We start from the raw sequence: 20,209 nt of genomic DNA on the forward strand, positions 1-20,209 counted from the left end.
TTTGCACGTGGCTTTCACATTTCACCTATGTTTATACGGTTAATACCTTGTAATAACATAGCACAGCTAATTTGAGAGCTCCTTCATTAATTACCATGTAACTACAGTTTTATCAATGGACTGAAAAAAATCAGTGATTAACCTTGAGAGGTTTTAAGGTTCTGTTCATCCCATGCAGTGTTAAAACAGCAACGTTGCTGTGAATACAACTTCCTACGGTTTCTCTGTACACCAGAAACAGAAATTCAGCCTCTTCACTATTCTTTTTTCCTTCCCATCTACTTTTAGACTTTTTAAGACAGAGAAGCAGCGTGCTGAGCGACCCGCTCTGTGCCATACCGTATATTGCACCATTGCTGCTGTCGCCGTTGCCTGCATCTTGTCTTTCCAGTTGAATGCTCCTTAATGGCTCCTGACAGACGTAGATCGTTAAACGGGGCCTAACAGACCTGCAATTCAAAGAAATCACACATTGGAGAAGAGGTTACTTGCCCTGGAAATACAGAAACTGATATGCCACAAATGTAGATTTGTTGTGCTAACAGTATACTTGAAATGTTTTCCTTCACTGACCAAAAAAGCCCCAAAAATTAATATACCAAAAAAACCCAAAAGATTAATATAATGGTACGTGGTCTCTCAGATGCTACTGCATTTAAACATTTCAATCAGTTCCAAGTTCATCAAGATGCTGCTTGTTGGAATCCTGGAACGTAACTACTGAATAACAACAACACTTCTTACAAAGGTCAGTGGTAACAAATGCCCATTTCAGTCAGAATCAGACACATCACGAGGGGTGCTGTCTGTGTGCTCGACAAAGGTCACCTCAAAAAGCCTCAAGTGGTTCTTAGCTCCCCTAAATGAGAAGTTTTGTGTCTTGGCAACAAATCTGTTTCCAAGAAATGGGCGGTGCCCAGCTGCATTGGTACCAGTCTCGCAGCCGCCCTCTGAACTCGTCAGTGCCTGCATCTCATCTGGGGCCTGCCCCAAAGGTGTCACGAGGCTCTTTTTAAACATATTGCTGCCAGTTCCCAAGACAGCTCACACAGGCATCGAGGCCCATCCTGAGCCTGACTACCCCATTCTAAGGACAAGGGATTCTAGTAAATGGCAGAACAAAACCCACTCAACCTCACATTCACCGTATTACCTGGATTTCAGTGCATTATATAGCCGAATTCCATCGGCTGGACCACAGATTTGTACCAGATCTTCTCTCGTCAGCTTTAATAAATCAGCACCTGGAGAAACACATGAGGATTTTATGAACATTTCAGAACATCTACACTTTTTAAAATAAATTGTATGTTCATTTAAAATAATAGCAACAAACTTCACCGTTATAAAAACGGAATCCTGCAAACACAAACAAGCAAGTAAAATTCAGAATAGGCACTAGCTAGCACTAAGAAAAAATGATCGATTTTCCAAGGGTGATTAGTTTCACTTGATGGTGTTCACATCTTTGAAAATGTACAAAGTTTGCAAGGCACACAACTTCTGTAGAGACAGGCGACTTCTATATCCAGACAATGGCTTAAATGACTCAGTTTTAACTGACACCCAAGTTAGTGTGTTTTGAACACATACAAAATACAGAGCAAAGGTATCTGATGGTTTCTCACTCAATGAATCATCCCAGGCATTCAGCATCATATCCTATATGCACTTAATGCACTCATTTATAGAAGATACTGCTAAAGGCTGGCATAACTAAACCAGTGTGGTCAAATCACTACCACCAGCAGCCTACAGGGTGAATCCAGGTTGTGGGGTACTTCCATACAAAAGTTTTATTTTTTTTTTTTTAATGATCCTGGGAATAAGTGATCTGTGAAAACAACTGCTTCCCAGAACATTTACTTAAGAAAAGGGAGCCTCAATAAAAGACACATAAAATGGAAGGAACGATCCTTCTGAGTGGCAGCATGGGTGTCAACAAAGAAAACAACAGTCTGAAAAATCAGTCCCTGTAATAGATGAGTGGGAGGACAGGAAAAAAAAAAAGAAAGTCTTTATTCATGAAAATACTCCACAGACTATCTAGGAATGCATAGGTAAAAGCCAGCAAAAATAATTTGTCCTAATAGCCCTTAAATACTATATTAAAAAAACCCAACACACCTGAAGTATAATAAAAGCTACATACAGTACACCTCTTGCTTCAAGTAAATCTATCAGCCAGCTAGTATTTAACTTCTATAAATATATATAAAAAATAACAACGAAAAAGAACTGCTTTAAAAGTTTTCCAAGAGTCTTTGCCAGGTATTTGGTACTGAAGCCTACTGAGAAAGCTTAGCGGTCGTAACACAAGAAGCACACATCAAAAATTAACCACCAGCAGAAGAATAAATACTCAATTTCCAGCACTGCAAGGGTTGACGACAAAATATTGTGCTTTTCCATTAAGTCCATGGTATTTACAATAAAATCATCGTGTCACTGGATTTACTAAGGAGCCTTTAGTGCATCAGCACTGGTGAGCTGGTAGATGCTGCCGGTCCCAGGGCCCGGCTGATGTACAAGGCCGGGTCGCTCTGCCGGAGGCCACGCTGAGCAGGGAAACCCAGGTGGCACCAATTCATTGCTGAGATGGCTAGTAGTGCCAGGTCGTTCTTCTTACACATTATCTATGTTATTTTGGGTTTTTTCCTCAAGGAAATCACGTTCTTAAGTGCCAAAAGCTGCAGTTTTTCCAGAGGCCTCACTACCATCTCACGGTCTGGTCAGTTTTTGTTTGGAGAAGTCATATTGCCTGTGCATAGGAAAACATCGTGGACCCCTGGGGTCTCAAAATTTTAATTATTTTTTAACATATTGCTTTATTATAACTAATTTTAGCTATTGCTGCCCATATGATGTCACCAGAGCTATACATAAATAATTTTTATCAACACCATGTTTCCATATTGTTTGCTGAGGAAGGTACTGCAAAATAGTAGCTCGTGCATTAGTCAGTCTGCAGAACTTCCTTTCTCAGGGCTGGATGACACCTTCACAGCTTGTTCAGAAAGGCTAAATGTGAGGTTATTTCTCAGAACCCGTATATCCTAGCAGAAAACAGTATGGATGTTAGGCAGGAAACGTTAGGCAGCAGCAACCAGAATTAATTAGCGACAGAAAAGACAAAGCTTTGAGTCTTACAGATTTCAAACACGCGACATTAGAGAATCTGTACTTTCAGGGGATTGCAATCATTACTAGATCAAATTAGACAAACATGATCTCAACCAGGGAAGATGCCTGGTACAAAGGGAATTGTGGCAGAAGCAGAAGCTAAACTAAGAGGCAGAGAGTTGGCATCATTCATCGTATTCTCCCCATCCTATGTCACCAAAGAAAACAGAAGGAATTTTACTCATGGTGTGTACTGTGTCATCCCACCCTTTGCACAATTACACAGAAGATTAAAGAAGAAAACAGAGAACATGGCCCCAGACAGCCCATCTATTGCCTCTTCTTGCTTCCATACAGACAGTGGAAACTACACCGACACATTTAAGGAAGAGCTATCAGACATTCAGCTGAAATTAAAGAAAATTAAATACACGTAGGAATTCTCCTGTTGCACGGCACCGAAACAGTTCGATAGGAAAAAGAATTTGCCATTTCTGTGAATGACTATTCACAGCTTCAGAGTTTGGAAGGATGAAAGCTTCATACACTACAATTACATCCAACTCCTACGAGGAGATCTAACATGGGGCAGACATTAGCAATGTCTTGCACCTTCTTTGAGATCGCTGCATACCGGCTGTCATTAGGAAACAGCACAGCAGAACAGACAGCCTGCTGGTCTGACTCACCAAATCGTTCATTTTTCTCAAAGGACTTGTCCTGGTTTCAGCTGGGATAGAGCTATTTTTTTTTTCCCTTCTTAGCAGCTAGATTAGTGTTGTGTTTCGGATTCAGTATGGGATTTGATACGAGAAGAATGTTGATAACACACTGATGGTTTTAGTTGTTGCTAAGAAATCCAGGACTTTTCAACTCCCCATGTCCTGCCAGTGTGCAGGTGCACAAGAAGCTGGGAGGGAGCACGGCCAGAGCAACAGACCCAAACTGGCCAAAGGGATGTTCCGTGTCATATAAGGTCATGCCCAATATCTGGGTGAGGGTAGATCATGAAGCGCACTCTTGCTTCTGGGATTGTGGTTTCAGGATTCTGTCTTCTCTGGGATCGCTAGCTGGGAACGGGCTGGGCCTTGGTGGCGAGCAATCAGATTGCACATTACTTGTTTGTATTTTCCATTATTACTATTATTATTTTTTTCTTTTCTCTTATTTCAATTATTAAATTGTTTTTATTGCAACCTCTACGTCTCCTTACCCTGACCCCTCCAGTTCTCTCCCTGACTCCCCGGTGAGCGAGCGGCTGCGTGGTGTGTGACTGCCAGCCAGGTTTAAACCATGACAGGACTAATCAAGGTTAAAATGATTTTGTGAACCACTGTCAGCAAAAAAGAACCTAGCTTCACTTTTGGGTGTTAGGGTGAATTTGTGCAAAAAAACCTAGAAAAAAAATGCCTTCCAGTGCAAACTGAACATTTAATAAGCGAATTAGTAAATTACAATAAATATTGATGCCATATTGTTTTTCCAGAATTATTTTCCCACACAAAACTTGCTCACTAACACAAAGAAAGACTCTAAATAAAAAAGTAAAGTACAGATACCTGAGAAATTTGAAAAGAGTCTTGTATAGGTAGAGAACCTATGCTTGAGCAACCATTGCTGAGTTTCCTGGATTGTGGCTGAAGGATGAAGCTGCTGTAAGAAACAAAATTGGACATGATAATTTGGATTAAAAAACCCCCCAAAACCATTAAAATAATCTCCCTCAGTTAAACACTTCCTCAGTACCTATTAATATCAAGGTATGTATAAATCAAACGTTCTGACACAATTATAGCCATGATCAATATCAGAAAGCAAACACTCACATCTCCAGACCCTTGAGAAGTTCCATCTCCTTGATGATTTGGGGAGGAAGAATTGCTACAGATTAAAAAGAAAATAATAGTATTACTAGAATTTTATTAAGCAAAGTATTTAAGCACTGCTGAAAACCTGAAATTCCCAAAACAATAAATATCACTGTTGAAAGACAAATTAAATGCTGCACAAGTGAAACTTAAACTCAAGAGTAAGATCATCACACTTCAATATGCAAGTAATCTGGTTTCTATTCTGTGTATTCCTTCTCAACTGGAGAAGCAGCTTTACCAACACTCTCAGGAGGTTATATGGCCACTTCACTGTCTTAAAGGGTAGCTGAGAAAGACGTAGTAAAATACAAGGCAGACAAAAGTGTATAGACCAGACAATACCACTGTAAATCATTCCTTGATCACCCAAGTTTGATTACAGTGGTTTAATTAATGCTTCAATACAAAATGTTTTTACCAATACAATTTCTGTTGAAAAGCTCGTAAGATTACTATTGGGTTTTTTCCTTGCAAATTATATTAACTGTGTATGAGGGGAATGAAGACTGCTCTTTCTGAAAACAGCTAGGTTCCATAAACAAAGACTAAATTACAATAGTTAAAAAGTAAAGTATTTGTTAGATGACAAAGGACAAGAAGAGTTTTCAGCAATGTATAGTAAGAAAGAAAAATGCTGAACTAGAAGTAATTACATTATAATTGAATCACATGATCCAAGTGTCAAACTCTAAAATAAATACATAGGGTCAGAACAATCTCTCAATTCCCAGTGGAACCAGGAAACAGTTGCATTTACTCAGAAAATGCTTTTGAATAAGCCTGATTTTAAAACGTTATCTTTAATTAGGGTACAGAAAAGAAACCTACCTGTCTGGGACACTGTAAGTATTATGTTGAGCAGAGGTAAAAGTTGGAGCAGGAGTAGGACTGTTGTTTACAAATGTTGTAGGAGTATCAGGCCATGGTGAGCACTGAAGATAAAGAATTAAAACTTAATTTTCTCTTGACAATACATTTTTTACAGATACACACTTCTTTCATTTAAAGCTGGGCTTTTATCCACAGAGAATTTTGATTTGTAATTCCAAATCGAGATTCCCTCCATCCCACACATTACATGCAGATACTCCAGGTAAAAATCAGTTTTGGTTTATCTTGTTCTTTCATGAAGACTCCTATTTATACTGTCTTCTGTTAACAAAATGAAGGTATTAGTGGGGAAACTGATAGAAGACCTGTACAGGTTAGTCAGTTTAAAACAAACCAACCAACCCACCCCAAGCCATCTGCTGAAAAAACGCATTTCATCCTAAAAGGGATGAAGAGGTTGTTTAAACTGCAGCTATCATGACTTAACAATAGGTGTTCAGCAATAGTAAGTAAAACTATGAAGCTAGATTTCACCTTGTGGATAAATTTAATGTATCTCCCTAACAGCGATTAAATACAAATGGAATTTTCAGTAGAAATTTTGTGAATTGAAAACTTTTATTCATTTACTGCAGAACTAAAATGATGCTTACATGTACTGCTTTCTCTAAACTGCTTGGCAAACTGGAATTTTTATACACAAATTTAAGTCATCACAAGTATATGATGAGCCAGCTGTGCAATTTAGTCAGTCTTTTTTGCATATTTTTTTAAACCATCATGATAAAGCGCTTCAAAATGAGACGAGTTTTTAGTGTTTCCAATACCATTGCAAATCCAGTATTTTAAAGAAAAAGAAAAATAAAAACCAAACAGATTTTGGTATGTTCAAAGACAAACAGACAGGATTAAAACAAGAAAGTGGCCCAAGATAAAGTAAGCTAAGACCATGCCTGTTAAAACAACAAAGATTTCTGATATACTTATCATGCACCAGCTAAATACCCTGTAAGGAAATTTCCAGAGTTATATCATAGCCTTGTGGGGGGGAAGAGGAGGGAGGGGAACAAGTATGACCTAATATTAATGAAAACATGTTTCCACACTTTTTAGTTGAAAGACCTTTTCACTATCCAGGGGAAATAGTAAATAAGCATAATACCAGCTGCAATCTTCTGTAAAACAGTTAACAACATTTCTATGCCAGACTCTTCTTCACTCGTCAGAGTAAGACTGCAAGTTCCCCAGTATGGCACACACAATTTTAAAAGATTAGTCTTGCATGCCAGTAGCTTAACAGTTAGGAAAATTCTTCATCTGTCTGAGATTTGATTCAGATCATTTTTGCTAGCCACTGTGTGCACACTGACTTCAAATCCATAGTCAACACCACCCTTCAGACTACAGTGCCATCCCCACAAAGCATGCTCTTCTAGGACCTTCTAGTGTTAGCCACTCTTCCACCTATTCTGTATATTCTCATCTGTTGTTTCTCTTCTCAAGCTCATTTTAATGTTAATCTCAAAGATGTTGTATTACAACAGGTAGTTAAAAGAGGCGTTCATTCCCCAATTATGTGGTCCAAAGCCATCATTTCAAAATGAAAGCTCAACGTAATAACGTCAACTTTGTTCTTCTGAAATATTTTGAAAGCATAATTTATTTCCTTTTTATTTTCTGACACTCTCTCCCTAAATTTTCATGCAAGATGTTTATCTGGACACACAGGTGCAAGCTGTACATCCTTAGCCACTATTCCATTACAAGATTCTGTTCTACATATCTTTACAGGGGCAGGGAAGAATGCACTGGTGTCAGAGAACAGCTTTTGCACCATTCCCAAGGCACGTACTTCAGTTAATGTTTCTGTCCTTCAAACCCAGCTGAAGTTGTTCACAACAGAACTCTGAGTTTAAATGCAGGAAGAAACACATATGAAATATTTAGAAATAGAAAATCCCAACACAAAGCAAGTAGCCTTTCTTCTATAAACACACTTTCCTAGCTTGTCTCCTCTTCCAGCAAAAATGTTACTAACAATCCACTGAGACTGAATCAGCTGGTTGAAAAAAAAAAAAAAAGGAGTAGTAATTACAACACTACTGCAACATGCCCATTGGCTCAGTTCTTTCTTCTGTCTTACAGGTTGTGGAGGGAAAAATAAGTATTTGAGCATCAAGATACTTAATTCTGAAAGGTTCAAGGAACAATGAAGCCTAGCATTAAAATAAAAAAAAAAAAAAAAAGAAAAAAACCACCCAAAACCCAACCAAAGCAACAGCATATATTCTTCAAGTGTCTTCTAGCAATTAACCCAAGCTGCTTATGCTTTCCTCATCACTCACATACGCAACTCACCCACACTTCACAAACCCACCAGCTTCACCTTAGACAAATTCCCGAGCATCAAAATCCATTAACACTAAAAAGACTAAGCAGGGGTGTGCTTGCTAACATCCTGCATTACGTGACTTCCCTGAAACAGCATCTGCAGTTGCCACTGCCAGGGACAGAACACTGGACTTCACAGACTTGTGGTCTGATCGGTCGGGCTATTTCTTATATTCTTAAGCCCAACACTGAGTTAACCAAAGGACATTCAGCAAGCTAATACAATTACTAGAGTTCCTGGCCACTAGATGTAAAATTAAGAGAAAGATGCCACCCTGTCACAAGGAAGCATCCAACTCTGCAAAAAGCCATCACAGCACAGAAAAAAGATTGGCATTATATCTTTACCTGTATAATGAATAACAAACATATACTGGTGCATTTCCAAAGATGATGTTTTTGAGGTGTCAAGACTAACTGCCCTCCATTACTAGTACACTGATACAATACTACTGATACAACTGTACTCCAGAAATTATGTCTTATTTCCGAACACTGATTAATTCTTGAGAAGTAGAAAACTATTTTGGTTTCAGATCTTTAACATCCTTCTTCATAGGCCATGAATGAAGTCATAAAGTATTGATGAATGGTTTTACTTGAGTTAAAAGGCAAGAAGACAGGAAATCTTTCTAAGTATGTCTTTTCAGATTCAGAATATGTATCATTTAAACTTCCTAACTTATGAAGAATTGCAAAAATCGCAACTTATTCTAAGCCATTATTTAATGCCATTTCCCTTCCTACTACCAATCTACCTGAATCTACACCAAATCATGCTTTACAAGAGACTAAAACTGAACTTTGGCAAAGAACTCCATACTATATTCAAATAGCAAATAAACACAAAACCAAAATATAGTAAGTCTAATTTGTTCTCCAAATTATACTTGGGCACACAGCATCATCTCTAGAGAAGAAAGCAGCAATATTATTATACATGGTATACAGCTTTTTCAATAAACCTGTAAAACACGGGGTTCTTGCCCAAACAACAGAAGTTGTTGCTGGCAAAAGCAAAAAACTTCTGCACATATAGACCTAATTGTTGTGAGAGCAGAAGGAGTTACTCCCAAAATGCGAAGTCACCCACATTACACATCCTGTATACTACTGACACTGCAGTATGAAGTACAGGTGTAAGGAGAAACAAAGAAATACTATATGCTTACGTTGCTAAAATAGTTTTGCTCTAGCTCCACTTTCTGACTCATATAGCCTCTAGAAGGTTTTATGTTCTAAATTTAAGCCGCTTACAGAAAATATTTAATTTCTGCACCAATCTTTCATGTCCAAAACTTAATGTTCCAATTTATTTCAAGGTCTGTACCTGGAAGTCTTCTAACTTCCATGTGCCCTATAATCAGCTCTATCTGCAAAAAATGACCATTTGACCAAGTTTAATGAAACTGTACTTTTATATATTCTAGCTTGTAACATATAATACAATACAAATATAAAAATCAAACAAGATACTGTGACAGAAAAAAGTGTAAAGACCCAACTATCATAATACAAATGTGTCTGCTTTTTCAAATTCAAAGCAAGAATCTGGTGGGATTTTTTCCTCTTCATCCTTAGATTAAGCTCTAGCTTCTATATATTTGGAAGAGAGGAAAAAATAAAGTGCCTCCTTCACCAAATGGCCCTTGGATGAAGGTCACCTGGACTCCAAGGTCCAGAAGGCAGCATTACATTTGTAGCCTTTTATCTCTACAGAAGTAGTCAAGGCTCCATAGGAGTAAAGTGTCTTAATAAGCAGTTTAACTATGTGTCTGTCCATTTGGAAAATACTGAGATAAATACTGCAGAAATTGCAGTGAATGCACTGAGTTTTGAAGCATCAGGTAAATAAAAAGGAGTAATGGAAAAGCATATCTAGATGGCATTCTTATGAAAATGAATGAGAAGGAAAAGATGGGTGATGGTAATTAGGAAAAAATCTCTGGTTCTTAGGACAGGAGAAGAGCAGAGCAGAATGACCATTCAGAAAGGAAGCTTCACCAAACTCTTTGTCAATTGTGTTAGAATCCCATACGACTTAAAGCGGAAAGAAGAGATATTAGGTTCAATGTTTCCTGAAGGAAGCACAGTAAGAAACCAGTCTGTCCAAATCAGATAGTGGAAGAAATCATACAGGGGGGAAAAAAAAAAAAAAGAAACAAAATTAGAAATATGCAGCAAATGGAACAGCAGAATCTTGGAAGGGCCAAATAAAAAAGCCAACATACGAAATGAGATGCAAAAAGCAAGGAACCAGAAAGACAGCCTATGTAATAGGTGAGGTGTAGGAGGAAGATAACAATACCCAGCTTTAAAAAGGAAGACAACTATAGATTTGATCAACCTAAATTTCTGGAATTCAAGAAAAGATAACAGAAAACTATTTCTGGGCATCTATGAAGCAGCACTGACTAAATAATAGCCAGCATTCCCGACTTCATCGAGAAAAACACACTCCAAACAATCCTGTTTTCCTTCTCTAATGGAGCTACAGTTCCTAGGACAGGCAAAGTACAAGATCCATCATATACAAAGACATAGTATGTAAAACAGCGTCAATTCCCATACTTAAATGTAGGGAAACAGGTCGTCAGTTTTTGTGTGTAAGCCCCTCTGTGACAACTGTGCTGCACATATGGTACATCTGATCTGCACACACGAGGTAAGTGCTAACAGCCAGACCTTCTGATGGCTACATCTGGGAAGGCAGATTTGCAGGGACAGAATAGCTTTAAGTAGAGACATGCATCATCCCCTGTCCGTATTTACAAGGCCCACAAGAATAAGCCTGTCTGGTGACAAGAGAAAAAGGCCGAGTTGGCCTTCGAGCTGTAGATCACATTCCTTTTCTAGATCAAGCAAACAAGTCGTACACTCAACTTATATAGTTAAAATGGTACTTAATGACTGCTTACCAAAGTTTGACTATGCATACAGCAAAAATAGTGTTTCATGGTATTTTTTATTTGGTGATTTCTAATAGTTTTGCTAATGATAAAAATCATCGTCATGATGGAACACGTTATGTGTTAAATCTGCAGATGATACCAATTTAGCAGGGCTGAAAGCATTTCATCCTACAGGAATGAAATTCAAAATGGTTTCAAACAAACTGAACAAATGATCTCAATAGAGCATTTTATTAAGGGCAAATTCAAAACAGGAATAGGCAGCTGCACAATTAAGAGAACTGAAAAGCTGTACATAGTTGTTATTGCAAAATAGCCTGTGGGTCATCTTTCATCCCAAGCAAGAAGTGAAGACAAACATAAACACACACGCACACACACACACTATCCTTTGTGTGCTTTGGGAAAGGCACTAGAAGTCCAGTACTACCCGTCCTATCTCAATTTTTCTTCACTACAATTAAGGTAATGCTCCCATTCATAGTGGCTTAGTATTTCAAGAGATTATTCAGTTAAGAAGAGGTTAGACAAGTTTCAGGTACCATTTGGCTACAGTTTGTCCTACTCTGGGCAAGGGATTTGTCATTACCTTTTAAGAATACCTTTTCCTATTATTCTTCCTATAGGCAACAATCATTCAATGAAGTACTTATAACAACAGAAAGAAAAGGGGGGGGGGGCAAAAAAAAGTAGAAATCCCTCCAAGGACCAGTTTCATCAAAGGATGCTTTAGACATGCTTTGTAAGTGAAAGTGACAAAATCCGAGTTTCTCCTGTCTGTACCTCCCCCCCAGGGCCATCTGGAACAAATGAAAGAATGTCTGCGCTGCCAAAGAATCCGAAAGGTGCATCTTAAAAGAAAAACAACAACGAAGAATAGCAGACAGCAAATTCAGACAGCTCAGTGCTTTACAATAGTTTCAGGGGGCAAAAAAAAAAATCCTCCAAAGAACCCATCTGACTTAATATTGCTTGTTCCCTCCCACCCAGTTACATGGTTTACAAACAACAAAAGGCATACGCTTGAAATATTTTATAACCTAAACCTTATACATCACTTTCACAGATCATAAATACAGACTAAATAATGTCTGAGGGACGAGAGTCAGACAGTCAGTGCCTAAGTGCTGCTGGGAAACAGCTGTCAGCACAATATGCCTGTTCAAAGAACAGTCAAATCATTGTCTTCCATAGTCACATTATTAATTGACATTTAAACTTGCCAAATGGAAGATGCAGGACTGTTTCTCATCTGAAAAGTGTAAGGTCTCAATGATATTCACCTTAAGAAACAGCATTTAAGAAACCTAAAATGCTAACCCTTGACAGGAAGAGTGCACAGGATGTATGTTAGATTAATTTTGGGGGGCACATACAGGGTTAGCACACACATATAAAGATGTGCTGACTCTTCTGAACTGCATTAAACCTGCTTGGAGCACAATATGTGGATGGCTAAAGGAAAAAATCAGTAACTAACAATCAACCACCTGCAACACTACAGGATGTTTTAAAAATACTGATGTACATGGAAACTTATACTGAATGTAAGTACAAATACGGAACAACACACTAAATTTCACTGTTCTTACTTCCACTAATTACACATATACAGGAAAGCAAAAAGCTATTTCATTTAAAGTCGCATAAGCGGAAAGCTCTTGACTTAAAAGTTACACAGTCCCTCTGCAACAGTTTAAGTGTTAGATTTAGGAAGGATTCCTTTGCTGAAAACAAACATGGAGTAATTGGTATACATAAAAGTGAGTAAAATTACGACACAGCAATCAAAATATTTTTACTTTATATAATGGAAGTTTCTCCTATATCTAACACTGCACAAGGTATCTTGCACAATGAAAAGGTAAGCAGAAGTCCCTTACACTGCCTCGCTTTGCCAGAGAATCACCGTAGTCTGCTGGCAAAGTCCGCTTGCTGGACTTTTTCTGCTCATGTTCAACTGCATCTTCAATTATAGGCTCAAGCCTCATCTGGACAAACACCAAAGATTTGGATCAATTTCTTTTCATTATACAGTGAGGAAAGATCTAAAAGCCTTTTAAAAACTTGTGAAATCTTTAGAAAAGTGCATAGAACTCACTGATGTTTAAATAAAAAGAAAATGCAAAAACCTACTGAGGCTCTGGCCTTAATCCAGTAATCTCCAAAAAACAGACTCTGAAGCTCAAATTTGGCAGATAATTAAATTCTAGATTCCCCCCTCTTTTTGTGTTTTTTTGTTTTTTTCTTTTCAGCTACAAGGTTTTTAGATCTGTACCAAAAAACTTGCTCTAGGGTTCAGTACAGTCAGTCAAATAGTGTTCAATCTTACTGTGTTTTAATACAAGCATCTATCAAGTATCTAAATGAAAGTTTACTGAACAAAATCTTAAAATTTAATGTTGCTGTTCACTGGAAAAGTTTGACAAATAAAAAGCTTATCTATGTGTAGAATAACTCTTCCCCAACCCTTCCAAGACTGCAGCTAAGTAATATGCTGTATCTATGTATTTTCTCCTCAGTCAGCAGATACAATTCTGTTTTGTTACCTCTGTAAGAACTGTGGTGTCATATGAAGGCTGATACTTTTCTTTTTCATGTGCAGTTCGCTTTTCCATCTTTTCTCTGTCTGTTTTCTGTTTCCTGTCTGCTCCTTTTGGCTAAAAATGAACAGTTACATGAACAAGAACACAAGTGGAAAATGGTTTTATAATTGAAATCTGATCTCAGAAGTCAAGCAGTAATATAAAGATGTCCCCATCTTTATAAGAGCTTCTGAGAGACTTATTAAGGATCCGTTTTCTACTGTTACCTTAAAAACTTTGATCTGACAGCTGGCTGAATGCAGATGATCTGTGTACTCTCCGTTTTCAGTCTGTTTAAAAGTGTCAACCTGAATCCTAAAAGGAACTCCTTTTTCTCCTCCATGTTTGCGAGGGGTAAATTCAGTGCTGATACAATGTACCTGAAAAAAACCAACCACCAAACAAAAAGGACCCTCAGAAGTATTCTAGACATGAATCTTACTATGTGTTACCAGCATCATATACATTTTCTAAGGACAAGTAACAAATTACTCAGCCTATCCCAGGACCACACTGCATAACTGATGTTTCATTCCTTTTCATGCCCACATGCAAATGAAGCCAAAAACACTGTACTTGAGCTGACAGGGAAGAGGGGAAACAAGCAAGCATGTCACCAAAATCTCTCCAAAAAGCAAAAGTCATTACAGATTTTTATTAAATGAGATCTTGTTGGATCTTAAGAAAAATGTACATGGATGACAACTGTATGTACCATGAATACAGCACAAACATTTTCAAGATACTACTGTTCAATGCATTATAGCTAGAATAAACTTCAGAGTTACTTGCAATAAATATTACCAAAGCTATAGAAGGTCACTGACTGGAAGAGTTTTTAACCTCATGTGAAATCAGGGTATTTTCAAATATGCCCAACTTCCTATTAAAAGTCAAGCAGACTTTTTAATCAGTATGTAATGGCCTCAAGTGCTACATCAGAAAGAAAACTGGATTTGTAAGCCAGAAGTACTCCTAAAAGATATCTAAGCAGAAAACCGGTGTAACAGAGTTAGGATGAATCTCACTGGACAGTGCTCCCAATTTCTTTTGCTTCCTTACGGAACTTTAAGCAAGCCAAGCACCATGGACACCTTGCACTCTCGGTGACTACAACACTATCTTTTTATTTCCTATGGCCATCAACAACAGAGACCCACAGACTGGAAACTGAAGCTTTAAGCATGTCATCAGTGCACTATACTGTGTTCTGGAGCTTTTAGAATACATGAACTATACTTGCCTAACAAGAATCAGTTCCATTTTCAGTCAGCCTATTATCACTTCTTCTAAGGAAGTGCATAAACAAAACTATTCAATAGTTTATCTCACACCTCTTCAAGGAGACTATGTTTTAGTAATTATGTAATTCTTACTAGGAAAAAATGTCTTCAATTGTACTAGATCAAAGTTAATTTACTGACAACATGGAATTTAAACTATTTTGGCAGCCTCAGTAAGAAACACTGCCACCTCAAACTTTACACCTATACCTTTTCATAATAAAAATAGATCTGAGACATAAGTAAGCTAAAAATTCCAACGCAAAACTGAACATTCTAAGTAATTTCCAAAGAAAGCCCTGAATATCAAATACATAAATAATAAAAATCCTACTACAACGAAGCCTACTGACATAGTAAGAAGCATCTTTGAATGTCTGATTTAAAACTCTCTTTGTAGCACATTATTTTTCATTTGGTACCCTCAAGCCAAGCCTCTGCTGAAGCTCACCACTAGGAGAGTGGGTCTCTCAACGAAAAAAAAAGTTGTAGTGACAGTTATTTAGAGGGATATAAATTAATTCTAACACCCCAGATAACTAAATATTTTAACCATGACAGCTTTCTTCAAAGAGTTTTCTGAAAGCCTTTTATTTAAATTGTTTTTAGAAGATGCTTTTATAAACCCAAATCAAGTTGAAAAACCTAACTAGGGACCTTTATAGAACTAAGAACCTGTGTTTTTCACAAAGCTAGTAATTAATGGCTATCCCACAAATAAGAAACTGAGAAGCTTCAGAGTGCAAATATACTACTGTTTGTGACCTGAAAGGCACCAAACACAGACATCCAGTCAAGTAAAGTTTCAAACCTGAATAAAAGCAGATGTACATTTTGTTGGATCCCACAAAAATTCAACTGCATTGAGCTGGCTTGGATTTGTCTTGATATCAATGACTCCAACAGACATTGGAATATCTATTAAAATAAGTAGTATATATTTCAAAATAATCATATTCCAAGAAAACGCTACAAATAAATTTTAACATAAGGTTACCATCAGCAAACACAGGTACGGTGGAAAAATGTGGGCTTTGCTGGCTTGACCATAAGCCCAGAAACGGTTTCTTAGGACTGATCTGAAGAATCTTAGTAGATTCAACATACAGAGTGCTCAGGGTTTGGGGGTGTGTTTTTTTATCCACACCCCCCACCCCCCCCCCCCACCCCCCCCGCACCAAAAATGATCAAGTTATGCAAAATACAGAAACCATGTTGGCACCATTTCCACAATCTACCAGAGAAAGTTATTTTTGTCTGCGTTCTTCTAATCACTGTAACATTTAGTAATCAACATTAGAAAGATTACTAAATGTGTAAGGTTGCAGAGTTGCTATCGTACTTCTGTAGCACTTAAAGGTTTTAGAGGAATGTGAAAGCGGTAAAAACATTTATATTCAAAATACCCGTTATGACAAAGCACCATACAGAAAACTGGTCTGTGTTTTTTCACCAGTCCTAGCATAAATGTGGCCATGATCAATTTAAATTTAGAAACTGAATTTCATACAGTGGCAACAGATAGAAACAGTTATACCTAAGTCGAGAAGTCTGTCCCCAGGGCGGTTCCACTTCCAACCTTCTAGCTGCTGGTGCTCTGTATATTGCAACCTTCTGTCATGGAACACGACTCTTATAATACTCTAACAAAGAAGAAAACAAGCATCTGGTGAGCCACAAAGTTACTGTATGTTTAGAAACAGCCTGCAGATAAAGCACTCAAATATTCCAAAATAGCCACAGTGCCAACAGATATGAATTTACAGAAAAAGATTTGGCAACCATCAGTATACCAAAATACTCCAGAACACAGGAACAGAACTGAGCAGCAGGAGATATTTGAAAATGTGGTAAAAATGCAAAAGAGAATTACATCTGATTGCATATTCTAAAGGTCACTATGAACTACATGCAGTGAACTGAGCAACAGTGACAGCATAGCACCAGCACTGTGTAGGCAACACCAACTTACTTTAGAAAACAAACACAAAAGACTTCATTTATTCTGAAAAACAGCGAATATAGTTTGACCGTTTTTTTCACTGGGAATTCTGTGAATTGTTGGTGAAAGTTTTAAGGAATTAAATTAACAGAAAATTCCCTTCTAGTATTTATAAGCATATGTACAACAAATCTATGATTTTAGTTAATAGCAAGAAGTAATAAAACAACTTCCAAACTATTCTAGCTGAAATATTAATCTAAACATACTATGACATGATTAACTTTATTCAGCTAGAAGCAACTATCCAACAATCCCTATTTTTGTGACCAGTTCTGGTACAATCGTGTGCTTACTCATATTCTGCTGCATGAATGCACATACAAAGCAATTTGTTATACAGAGGGGAAAAATACTGTGCACAGTAATTGCTGCTGAACAAACAAAACAGACAAATTCACATCATTTTTTTCCATTAGTCTAGAGCCTTACTTGTATTAACAGTGGATAAAAGTGTCCAAAAAACCCAAGAACTTTGAAGTGAAGTGCCTCTTCAAGATACATTGCATTTCCTTGGTTTTATTTCAAAGGTAACAGAAAGCACATGTGCATGTGTGCGTACATGCACACACACAAACATACCACTCCTTTTTCACTGCAAAATGGCAAGTTCGGAACTTGGAAATATCCGCAGCCACCTTCACCAACATGAAATGCCTTCTCTGTTAAAGTACTGGGATTCCAGTATTCAAGTGTTCCAAACGGAAAGTTTGTTGATAGAGCATTACAATACCTTGCTATGATAAAAATTACTTTTTTCAACTTTTACACTGCTTTGGTTCTACCTACCAAATCGCTCATCACCAGTATATGAACCTATAAAATTAGAGCAGAGACACCTCGAGGCTACAAGGAAATAGCAAGGGGGCGAATAGTCACCATGCTTACTACAGCAAGCCAACACGCCAGGTTGTAAAAGGTTTAATTACAGACCTCACAAATCCCAGTTTTATGCTTGTGCTTAACACGTCCTGAAATTCTCTCTGAGCAAGCATCCCACAGACAAATCAGATCAAGGCACAGGACCATACAAGCCAAAGTTAACAAATGATACAGCCCTAAGTTGACAGGTAAAGACTCAGCCTCCCGCAGGCACACTGTTCTGGTGTATTCAACAGTACCACTTTCAAAGTGACTTCAACTGAAGTTTTTCCCTTCTTTCCCAATACTTGAATAAGATTTTTCAGAGAATCTGATAAAATTGATAGATGCTTAAAAGAAAAATCCAAACCCCTCCCCTTCGTCAGTTCTTTTAATAATTTGTACCACGAATTGGGCATTTTTCAGTCTGCCTCATTCTTATGCTTCATGCAATAACTGAGATCTACCGTACCTTCTGCTAACATTAAAGCACAAGGAGATGAATCTGGAATTAGGAAAAGGAGCTCAGCTGTGGAACAAACTGCTCAATAAGCAGTAAAATTCGAAAGATCTGTTTTCTTATGGATATATCTCCCATATCCCACTGTTGCAAAAATCACAGGTTGGCTTCATGTGTCTTCCATAACACCTACTAAGAAACATGCTCCTAACACCTTCACTTCCTTCTAAATGATCCTCTAGCTTCCTTCCACAACTCCTAATCACTTGAAATGGACAGTGAAACAGCTCAGAAGATGTTGGATACAAATCTATAGACAACTAGGTATCTTAAGCTTTGCATAAAATAATTTGGTCTTCAGCACACACAAGTACTCTATGCACTGGGTATTTACATTCATACTTTTTTATTTGTAAACATCACCGGTCCACACTCATTCTGACTAAGTATCTAGCGACAGCAGAAAAAAAAGAAATCCACAAAAAGTACAGTCTCTAGATTACATTTCTCTCACCTAACTTTAGATACCTAAATATGAGATCACTTTTACCACAGCTTCCTTTTACTCAGCAGAAAGACATGGGCACATTTGGTGGAGATTGACCTCATCTTAAACCAGATCAGACTGCAGACCTCATGAAGGGTACCTGAAGAGATTAGCTCACCTTTAGTTATCTACAGCTACAGGAAACGAACCCGTTCATAAATGGGGAAAGGCATACATGTATATTCTTTTAATTTGTAGTAAACCTGAAATAACAAACCTACGCATTATGTTCCACTGTGCCTATTTTCTTTATTGGTCAGATCAGCTGGTCAACCTCCCTCCATGAATCAGAGTACAATAAAAGGTTAAGAACTACTCTTTTCACATGCAAGCAGCAGAGGTTTGTTAGTAACACTATGTAGAGAACTTCAACTCACCTTCACCAGTTTTCCATTGATCTCTGGTATGTCTCCAGCTTTCCGATTATCTAGCATCCGTATCTCATAGGACTGACCTTTAAAGAGAAGAAAAATCTGTGTCAGTAGAAGAGCCAGAGCACAAAGTTATTTTGTGTTTAGTGCACCTGAATTAGCTTTTGGTTCACAGTACACAAGAACACCGAAGCTTCTGTTTAAGGGGTTTTTATAACAAGGTTCACTTCACAACATGGGAATTAATGCAACAAAATGAAACTTTTTGGTCCCTTTAAAACTATATATACTTTCAAAGTTAAGTATTTCACTTTACATGAAGTATAGTGCTTGTTTATTTTTTTTTTTGAAGAAAAACTTTTCAAAGCTGAATTCCTTTATTTTTGAAACTGATGAAAGGCAACACATGGAGAACCACAGACTGGTCTTCCAACTACAGAGTTTTTATACTCTTCATACAACATACATACTACTCTCCCATGTTTAATTTTGCCCACATACCTGTTGCCTTTGTATGATTTTTAGGCTTTGTATGATTTCAGAAATAAGCCTTTAAAAGAGACAGTTACTGGTTTTTCCTAACAGGTACAAGCACACCTATCCTTCCAGTGAATCTGATGAACTGTTGTGCTTCAAAAGAAACAAAGCTCGAAGTAATTTTGAGCTACAGGGGTATTTTTCTTCCAAGGTGAGCAACACGTATTCATCTGCAAAATCACATTTCCCTAATTGAAATATAGGACAAAATGGGTTTCAAGAGGTTCACTAAGATCAAGTGCAGTAAATTCATTACCTTCTACATTGCCCTCCAAACAACCTTTACACTCTAGTGTATACTAGACTTACAAGGCATATTGACTTGCCCTACAAGGTAAAACTTCAGCTGTCATACCCCTGTGAATAAGCAAACAATTTCTTCAACTCTTTTCACGGCTTAATAAACTGATGTCACCTCCAACTAAGGACTGTTTG

The 20,209-nt window shown here is 37.6% G+C and overlaps 1 protein-coding gene across 3 annotated transcripts in view; it reads right to left on the reverse strand.

Moving 5' to 3' along the window:
- Positions 1-20,209, reverse strand: part of UBP1 (upstream binding protein 1) — a 41,791-nt gene that overhangs the window by 5,168 nt on the left and 16,414 nt on the right. The window contains exons 3-13 of one of the 3 annotated variants that reach the window (XM_074853758.1): positions 19,244-19,320; positions 16,534-16,639; positions 15,808-15,914; positions 13,941-14,093; positions 13,678-13,788; positions 13,012-13,119; positions 5,823-5,926; positions 4,950-5,004; positions 4,683-4,773; positions 1,154-1,244; positions 340-449 (exon numbers count right to left, since the gene is read on the reverse strand). In XM_074853758.1, coding sequence (XP_074709859.1) covers positions 340-449; positions 1,154-1,244; positions 4,683-4,773; positions 4,950-5,004; positions 5,823-5,926; positions 13,012-13,119; positions 13,678-13,788; positions 13,941-14,093; positions 15,808-15,914; positions 16,534-16,639; positions 19,244-19,320 — 1,113 coding nt within the window. Of the gene's footprint in view, positions 1-339; positions 450-1,153; positions 1,245-4,682; positions 4,777-4,949; positions 5,005-5,822; positions 5,927-13,011; positions 13,120-13,677; positions 13,789-13,940; positions 14,094-15,807; positions 15,915-16,533; positions 16,640-19,243; positions 19,321-20,209 lie in introns of all 3 variants that reach the window. The other 2 variants (XM_074853675.1, XM_074853834.1) reach the window with 2 other exon arrangements.

Source organism: Strix uralensis, chromosome 1 (assembly GCF_047716275.1).
Source record: "Strix uralensis isolate ZFMK-TIS-50842 chromosome 1, bStrUra1, whole genome shotgun sequence".
In the NCBI taxonomy this organism is placed as follows: Eukaryota; Metazoa; Chordata; class Aves; order Strigiformes; family Strigidae; genus Strix; species Strix uralensis.